The 9,916-nt window shown below is 37.6% G+C and overlaps 1 protein-coding gene across 3 annotated transcripts in view; it reads right to left on the bottom strand.

The window, feature by feature from the left end:
• The window catches only part of LOC115235763 (rho GTPase-activating protein 20-like), a 199,780-nt gene that overhangs the window by 115,201 nt on the left and 74,663 nt on the right, over positions 1–9,916 (bottom strand). For all 3 annotated transcript variants that reach the window (XM_029807730.1, XM_029807729.1, XM_029807731.1), the window contains exon 5: positions 8,808–8,980. In XM_029807730.1, the coding sequence (XP_029663590.1) occupies positions 8,808–8,980 (173 nt within the window). The remainder of the gene's footprint in view (positions 1–8,807; positions 8,981–9,916) is intronic.

Here is a 9,916-nt window from a genome sequence, read left to right as displayed (position 1 = left end):
TTCCCTTTTGGGAAAAGCCTCCATCGCGTCACAGGTGTCACGCAATAAATTAACATCGCGACGATAATCGCCAGTCTCGCTCGTTTTACTTTCGTTAGACCGACAAGCAAAGCCGAACAATTTCCATCCGCGAGGATGTCCATTATTGGTCTCGGAATAATCGCCGATAAATTCCCATCGTGTCACGGCCAAGTGCATCTTCACGATCAAGATCGACCAATTGGAACGCGGAGATTAACTCGCGAATTGAACTTTATTACTACTGATTAACGTGTGCGCCATCTAAATCAAACATTGTATATCTCAAATTTATGATATATTGTTAGTTGGATTTCAAATATTATATCTCTACTTGGAATGCAAGCCCGAAAATTAAATTTTATTTTTGAAACAATGGTCGAGATCTCTTGCAGAGATCGAGAATCCCGTTATATATATCTCAATATTAAATGATAATGGAGATAAATATATTTTTAGTTACTTTGAATTTAGTTTATAATTTTAGATTTCTATATGCTTTTCGAATACATAAATATATAAGTGTAAAATTATTATTTCTCGTTTAAGTATAATAAATAAATGAGTAATCAAATAAATCATGCCTTCGTGCAAGATATTACACGACGATTTGCTCGGCACGACAAGTGTTTTAGCAGAATCATAACGCGAATTTATGAATCTAGCATGGATACGTTCTGTCGAACGCAATTTGCTATTACGGAAATTTCCGTGTCGCGCGTAAATAATTTATACGATACGTAGATAACGAATTTGATCTTCCGTTTCATTTACGCGACTTTATTTATTACGATAGAACCCCGCACGCGATGACATAGACGATTATTAGTCGATCAGCCATGTAATTATGCGCGTATTAAAATTTATGAGGGACATCAGCTAGGAGATCGAGCGTTATCATCAATATTTATCGAGAATTCATCTCATTCGGACCGAGGCTGAAATATTACGCTTCGGACGCTTAATGCATCGGAGGAATACGATTTAACGACAAGGATTATCAAAGGCGCATCGAGAGCGATCGTGTAATACACATCTTTTTATCGCTGGTAAAAATCTTTATTTCAGTAGATTCTACATTATGTGAATATGCCGGCGTTCTATTCGCAGCGCCTGGTATATTGATATAAAACTGGCGTACAGGATATATAAATAACATCAGCTCGATTCTTCTCAAGTATCTAATGAATAATAAATCGTGCTTCGTTCTGCTTCATTTTTTTCGGGAACAATCGATTGCGACGCGTGACAAAACACATGGGGGAGGGAGAGGAGAAGGGGAGAGGGAGAGGGGTAATTTATTAACATCGTTCCATTAAACACGCAATTACACGCGGGTGTATGAAAATTACTCGAACAGGAGCTCGAGTATAAAAAGACCGGCGCAATTATCGGCGATCGTGTATCGGAAGAATGCAATGAGCAATGGGCTTGATTCGAGCGGCGGAGCAGTGCAAATAAGGACACTGGAATGTAAACGCGCGATGTAATAATCGACGTTTAACTACCACTATGATTTCCATAATTTGTGCGGTCAAATCGAAACGATTGTTCGTAACCTGTTCTCCCAGTTTGCATATCAAGACCTAAAGGCACGCGCGCGCGTTCGGACGTTAAAATTAACGGCTGTGAAAACATATCTAACATGCACTTTACGCATATCTTTCCGAGTGACAATGGCTCGTTACGTGTGACGTCGAATTTTTCGTGCCACTTTTCCGCGAATGCACCACCGCGAGCTTTAGCGCGGGAAATCGCGCGGGCGATTATCATTGTTACCAGAATGGTCATCCGGGATAAGCGCTTAGTACTAATTGCATTCTCAGCAATTATTTTGTTATTCCGACGTCGTCATAGGGGCGCAATCGCTTTTATGGTAACCGTTAGTTAGTATTAAACATCACGTGTTTCAAAATGCATTCACCGAGAAAGTATCGAGAATACTCGCGCGCTCCTCATTACAGCTCTCAGTTTAGTCTTATTATTATTGCAAATTAATCTCTTAGCCGTAATTAGAAAATTATAGAGTAGTCTTTAAAAAGATCTTACGACATTTCCATCGACGTTCTTCCTTTCTGTATTCGATCAAAAAAGTCATACAAACTGTAAGGACAAAGCGAGATAGATTTGAAAATGTAAATAGGCGAGGTGAAGGAAGGACGCGACGAGTGAGTCAGTCAGTCCCGAGCCCTCGACAAGACAAGACGAATAAATCGCCCGCTACGAAAATACGCATTTGAGAATTAACGGCCTTTCCTGATTCCCGTCGATTAATACAATATATTTTTATATGTATATAACATGCATTTTAAGTATATTTTATATATGGGTTTTTTCTACTCTGTCGTTTTAATTTTGTGAAGCTTATGAAAAAGAATGGTTTTTTTAATCGATCTATTTATATAATTTATGTAATGTTTTCCTTTGCCTGAACAAGAATAAACTTTAAATTATGCAAATTTTTTGCAAACGCACGCGTTAATTCCACCGACTCGTTAAAAGTGAGAATCTTGAAATAAATTTTCTAGTTTTTTCATCCTCTCTCGCGCGTAAGTTTATTTTTATCTCCGATGTAAATAAAAAAGTATTCGTACCACGAATGATCTTAACACGCGATAAGATTTTACGTGAGGATGCGGATCGATTAAGCCGCGTTCATGTTGCAATCACTCGCGCGACCGCGAACTATGACTAATAGCTTTCGTTGCGTTATTTATAGCGAAGCGGCGATTACTTCCTATACGCCGGCATGATCGAGAAATGTCTGCGGCTTTCGCGATCGATCGATCGTGGCGAAACGACTTCTTTCCAGTCTTCAGCACCTGAAGAGGTCGTCCATCATCACCTCTGTGATGATAGAAGTCAATAGGCTAATAGACGTGTCACTAGACCACACAAGTGGTGCATTCGTCTTGCGTTTCGCGCTGATGTATAGAGACTTGTGTTGATCTCCGGAAATTGTTGGTACCATAAAATTTTAGTGTTTTATTTTTAATTAAAAATTGTATAATGTAAAAGAGCAATCAAAGAAATTCAGAGATGCGATCTAACCTGCTGTTTTAAAAACTTGAAACAATTATTTACACACATAAACATTCCATTTAGTTCAAATTTCAGTTTAATTTACTTTATATTATTTAATTAGAGATTATTTTGACTAATCAAATTCTTAAAAAAGGAAATTAAGATTAATATCAAATTAAATTTTTAAATTGACATTTAATTCCGCAAACTTCTCAATCAAAACATGAATTTGATCTTAAAGTACTACCTTTTTATTTGATCTTCTGAAACTTATATTGTTGCACCTTCAAAAAAATATTAGATTAGAGATGATACCGGAATTTATACAGTCAATTTAAAAGTACAATATACGAACGGTATCTAGGCAGAAACTGCCGGTGCGACAAATTTATATGCAAAATTATTTCACAAAAATGACTTCACACAAATTGAATGTAACGAGCCCTTGACACGTTATTCCTCGAGGGACGCGATTAATCGCCGCGTTCCTTCAGATCGCTGGAAGCCAACGGCTTTTACGGCGGCGAAGTTGAGCCACATCGCGCATCGCGTTGCGAGCTTAACTGGTTTATAAGATCTTTATAAGATCTTCGACGATCAAGGTTAGACACGATACCGCGAATCGAACGCGGGAGTAAACGTATCGGAAAACGAGAGAAGGCAGCGAGAAGAAGAGAAGATCTTTAGACTACATCGTTGCGGGTCTTCTCTTCGGCTCGCTTCTACTTTTTCTTCCTCCGCTGAAATCTTTTGTTTATCAAGCGCGCGAGAGATTCACAATTCCTCGAATTCGAAAAACTGGTTCCACGACTCTTCGCGATTCAACGAACAAAGCATAGATTGATGAGTGACAAATATTTGTTACTGCCTCCCTCATCACCTGTTATAAATCAAATTGATGAAGATTAATTAGCAAAGATTGATTGTTTTCATGCACACGGAACGTCATGTACTATAAAAGTAGATATGATTAATAACTCGAATTGATATCTCGATTATCCATTTAATAGCCAAAGTTTTAATTTAATTTTAACAAAAATTTGATTTATATCCCGCGCGCATATTCTCTCACATAAAAACACTAATGGCATTAACAAATAATCATATGCATCTTAATACAGCATTTTTTGTAGTGGTAAAAAAATATTTATATTTATTATTTCTCATTTTACAAGAATAAAGATTCGTAATTATGCAAATAAAAAGGTACAGTATCAGGAATATTTGTACACGTTATGCTTTTATATCGCGATACACTTTAATCAGATTACTTGTCTGCAATTGAATAACGATTTTCCCATGAGACATTATAAATTGCCACGTTTATTTTGCGATATGCCAAACAGCTTCCTCAAGCGGGCGGACGAGATTGCATTTTAATTAGCTGTAAATGCGAACAGTGGCGTATTCATTCGCGTTGCAGCTGCGCGTAATCGCAGTGGCTGCGAATCGCTGCGACAAACCAGATTTCTTCATGATTAACTAGCAGATCGTACCGACTGGTTTTCACTGTTGACATTATCATGCTATTCGCGTCTCTTTCCACGAGAGCGTAAGTAGGTACACCATATACATCTATTATATTATCGGGACTTATCGAATGTCAAATCATCTTATCAATGACCGAGTGAATCGCCGCGATCCGAGATTCTTTCTTTTATAAGAAAATCTTGGCCTCCACAACGTCAAATAGAAAATTTTGTGTATGCTCTTTATGTATCTGCCAATTATCTTCATGAAATTAATTGATAAGACGATCACATCGCCATCTTATAGTCAATGGAATGGAATCAAGCTGTTATTTTCTTACTTATTTCCAGTCTCGTTCTCGGCGTAACACGCCGGTGCAAAAAGATAATGTTAACGATAATCTGTCGCTACAAGATTTCTTTGAGATTCAATTTTGCGTATTCATTTTACCTACTTACGTATTTTATACATAGTATGTGTGATTGCGATATTTCCGGTTATTTCATATGAAACTCTGAGAAGTTAAGTCTTGGAATAATATTTCTAATTAATCCTGTCTTGATAAATTCTTTTTGAATTGTTTTGTTTGCAAATTTGCGTATTAATAAGAATTTAAATTTCTAGTGCAAAGATTATTGCTAGATTATTGAATCTATATCATGTATGCGCGGACACAAAAATTTTTAATTCTATACAATTTTTTATTCTCTAAACTATATTTGCATTGCTCAAATTTATCCATATAGATCTTTTCTTATAAATTTCACACACACTTTAAACAAAAAATAAAAAATATTTTCAGACTAATATTCTCGCATTGCAGCGGTAAACATATTCGAATATTCGTAATAATTCGCATTTTAATATGTTCGTTATTGCGTATAAGCCAGGATTTAACTGCAAGGAAAGGGTAAAGTTCGATCTGTCGACTTACGTCAGATTGCCACAGCCCGATGATCATCGATGACGACGCGAGGTCATTCATCATCCCCGTGACACGATGCACAGAATCACGGCTTGTTACGTACGAGCGAATATATTGCGCGAACGAAGGAAACCGTTACCACCGCTTGGCACATTCAACCTACGGACTTACTCGCAAACCTCTCGGTACATAGTTTACGGTTAACTGCAATTTACGTATGACTTTGCATCCCACACGACGAAATTAACGTCCATTTAAATTTCCGACGACTAAAAATTTCGATTCGGATAAATCTCGAGTATTAACTGCAACATTGGCTAATGATAACCAAACGCGAATAAAATATAATATTAAATTTTGCTCACACAATAATTTTTGAGATATTAATTATATTGGATATTGCTTAATATAATTTGGATGTATTTATATTTTACAGATCAATGTTGCGTACTACAACTCCGCTGTTGCGCATCATATCGGTGAGTGAATCGAATTATTTTCTATTTTAATCTCGAGAAGGGATAATGGAGATTCCCAAATATTATATACAGCAACTAAACATATTTTGTGTGTAGAAAGTTGTGTGTGTGTGTGGTGTGATAATAACTGAACAGATAATCGATTAATCTAGAAAATATCCAAAGTAATAGGAAATTAAAAAATTAATTTGAACTTTAAAGCGCTCGAAGAGCATATTTTTAATGGTACTGCTTTCACAAAATTATCTCACCTTTACCTCCCCTCGGCGAGGCATTATATTATCTCGGTAAGACAAGTGCCATAAATCACTCGTTCTTCTGTGACTCGCTACGATATAAAAGAGAAACAATGACTGGTTCTGATTGGAGTCACACATACATATATTGTATATAAATATGTGTACCAAATGCTGCATAGCTGTACCTCTGCGTATAATGATGAAGTTGTGCTACTTTAAAACGACATTTAAATTTACCTCTTAGGAAAATATCTCTTATATATATAGTAAAAATAACATTAGAAAACATTAAAAAATATTAAAAACGTTTGATTATACATATAAAGACACATTATGTTCTTTATAAGAAATAAAAATCAGAAAAAGATGTACTCCCATTATATCGAATTATTATATTAAATTTAACTCTCAAATTTTTAAAAGTATATAGTAAGATATGATGATATCTTAGCAAATATTTACTATTAACATATTTACCACTTGCAACGAGAAATTATGGCGGAGAATCGTATCGTAGATGTTAGTGGGTTACAAAAAGAAAAATATTATTCCGGAAAACATTCTCCAAACACATATACACTCGGATGTGTGATTTATGTATTACATAGCGGATAGCTGTAATAAGCCGCAACGTTATTTCGCGCGTAGGTGCTCGGGAGATCAAGATCAGCGTTTCATAACGACGTACCGCAATTTCTTATGTACGCTTGCCGCTATTTCTTGGCGCGACGATATAAGTAAATAATGTATCAAAACGCGCAGATATAAACCTCACACGCACACATATTGTGCCACAAACGGGTACCGCAAACCGTTGTGAACACCCACGTGTAACAGGGCATCTCGTAATCTACTGGACGGTCGGCGTAGGCAGGATACTAGTAGCCTGCTGTGTCGCGGTTACAGGTGCAGAAATGGTCAGGTGAAATTTCATAGTTGACATTCCGGGTAAATCTGATAACGTAACGTTTCAGTAAACCGCGTCTAAACGTTTCTCGCTTAAACCGTCGTGTCGCGCGAATGCCTCGAATTACCAACGCATTATTGCGCCTCGAAACTCGTTTGCAGAAACGCGTTTCGCAAAATCTATTTGCCCGAGCGAGAGAGCAAGCAGAGATAATTGCGAAATGCGGTGTATGTTGTATTATCAATAATTGCGAAACTTCATTACGAAGGTAATTAAAAGCCCAGCTAGCAGGATAAAGGCGGTGCTGGAGGTTTCTGGATTTCAAATTTAGATAACAATGTGCCCAATAGCGAAACCGTATTTGCAGACACTTATCAACCGTCGAGCACGCATTAGATGCGCGCAGATTCTTCTCCGCGCGTACCTCCATGACTTACACAAGCTCCGAGTCTATATTTCAAAGGGTGTTAAAGTCGCGTCCGCCGATTCCATCGTGCGTTCCGCGCCTCCGATCATTACATCCGTTATAAGCTGTCACATAGCTCATCTAACATACGCGTTGCGTTCTCATCGATACGCGAGAAGAATTTTTTTTTAGTTTACAATCAGCCGTCTATGTTGGTAGAATTAACTCAAACGTGTTTGCGCTTTCGATCGGTTCGAGGCATCTAAATGAATAAACGGAATCTTCACTTCTTTGTATAATCGTATACATGTATATAGAATTTTTTTTCTTTTCTAGCAGATCAACCGGTTTTGATATATCTTTGACTAATTTCAAGTCAACCCTTACATTCATCGTACCTGATATCTTTATTGGCAAAAAAGTAAATTGTTTTGTGAATCGACCGATAATTAATCGAGAAACTAATCCGCTTTCGTTTCGCGTTCGCGAGAATAAAGGTTCGAATCGAAAGGTTAAGCGAAGATGTTCTCTCCTCGCGTACCGTTGCGTCAACGGCGAGATAAGACTTTCACTGGAGAGTCAAATGTGTGCAGGAGGGAAGAAACGAAACACGCGGTAGCTTTTACTCACGAGAGCTACTCGATCGCACTCTGAACAATTCGACCGGTTTGTAAAATTCAGTCGGCTGTAATTTAAGAACAGTCTCCTTAAAGAGATGGAGAGAGAGAGAAAGAGAGAGAGGTCTGGTAAGCCCGGTGTTTGAAAGACTCGCGGAACGAATTAACGTAATTAAGCTTAATGACAGCACGATTAATTAGGGAACATATTTTCTCTTCAGAGAGAAAGAATTCCACTTTTCTCTTTTTCTTTCTCTCGGGATTCATTTCACTATTCTCAACCGGCCCCCAATTTTTTCCTTGATGCATATTTTCTGTGGCGCGTACTTTAATCGCGCGATATCCGAGATTAAAACTATTGAAAGCGATGTGAGCAATCATCATTTACAAAGCCAAATTTTTGTTAATCAAGCATAATCTTAGACATACATTACAATACGCTTGGTATCAATCAAGTCAATTGAACACTACAAAATCATAACATCCGAGTTTAGATCTTATTTTATAAAAAAAAATTAAATTTTTAATAATCATTTACCGATCTCAATTTATAGTTAAAAAAGAATCGACATTGAAAATCGTCTGCCAAGGTTCTTGCAATATTTTATTAGCACAGTAATTTTAAGTTCTTTATCAATGGCAATTAATTCGAATCGTTGGATATTATAATTTTGTCAACACCATAATGTATGTTGTATAAATCATTTTATTAAATAACTCACCGGTAAGAGAAGTAAGGACGAGGGCGAATGTCTCGCGGCCGCCTGTCTAAGACTGAGAAAGTGCAACAGAGGGTCCTCGGTCGCTCTCAGCTCGTCCAATGTTCTTCTAGCCTCGCTATATCTTTCCAAGTATTCCCAGTAAGAGTTCCAAAATGAACCGGGAAATAAGTCACCTGTTGACAGCGTACATCGTCGTAATTAAAATTTGTCCGTATCGCGTAAAAAGCACAGAATTCCGTTATTAAATTACACGAGATTACCTTTCTTCGGTCATAAAATAATTGCACTTGTCGTATTATACCGCGAAAGGTTTTATGCTCTCCTCAGTAATTAATGGCAACGTTCTACACGCGCGCGAACACTCGATGTAGTAAATGCAAGTATTAGAAAATAAAATAGAATGTGCTGAATGCCACGTGTAATGCGATAAAATGTGACATTAAAGGAAAATTAATATGGAACTGTAATTATTAACGCACGCTTCTCTATATTTCGCGCTCCGCTCTTCGTCGACGAAGATATCTTTGTTTTTTTTTTTTTGCACTGGGAAATGATTTACCTTTATATTTAACATTTTTATCCGCGTGTTCCGTCTCTCGCGTCATGAAATACGAGCTGCACTATGTAATTCGCGAATTCAACGCGGACTGCATCGCGAATTTACGGTAGTCCATGCTTTCCTCCTGTCTTCTATGCTCGCGCTAGGAATCGACATGGTGCAATTATATTCTCAGAGCGACCGCGTGTGTAAAAAGCGTTTGAGAGGTGCGCGCGTGAATCACGAACAACAAAAAAAAAAAAAAATCTATGCGCAGTATCGTGTTTCGAGATAACGCCGTGAACGCTCGAATAACACGAATAAATTCCCCCCGTGGTGTATGTACGTACGTACAAGTCGCGATGCCGATTTACGATCGACGTCGTTGCAGTCCCGTACGATAAAAGACCGGCGATCTTATTAATGTAAATTCGAAATGGCCTGTGATAGTCATTTCACGGTAATAGCGGCATCGCGAGATGAAAAGTACAGCGGCGAGCACCAGCCAGCATCCAGGATCGGGAACGAGTTCGATTCGCAAATGCATAAAGCATGGCAAATCTCGATCGGA

This window comes from Formica exsecta, unplaced genomic scaffold, assembly GCF_003651465.1.
Source record: "Formica exsecta isolate Colony F162 unplaced genomic scaffold, ASM365146v1 scaffold233, whole genome shotgun sequence".
NCBI classification, from domain to species: Eukaryota; Metazoa; Arthropoda; class Insecta; order Hymenoptera; family Formicidae; genus Formica; species Formica exsecta.
The sequence above is the reverse complement of the archived record's forward strand: the minus strand, read 5'-3'. Positions and strand labels throughout refer to the sequence as shown.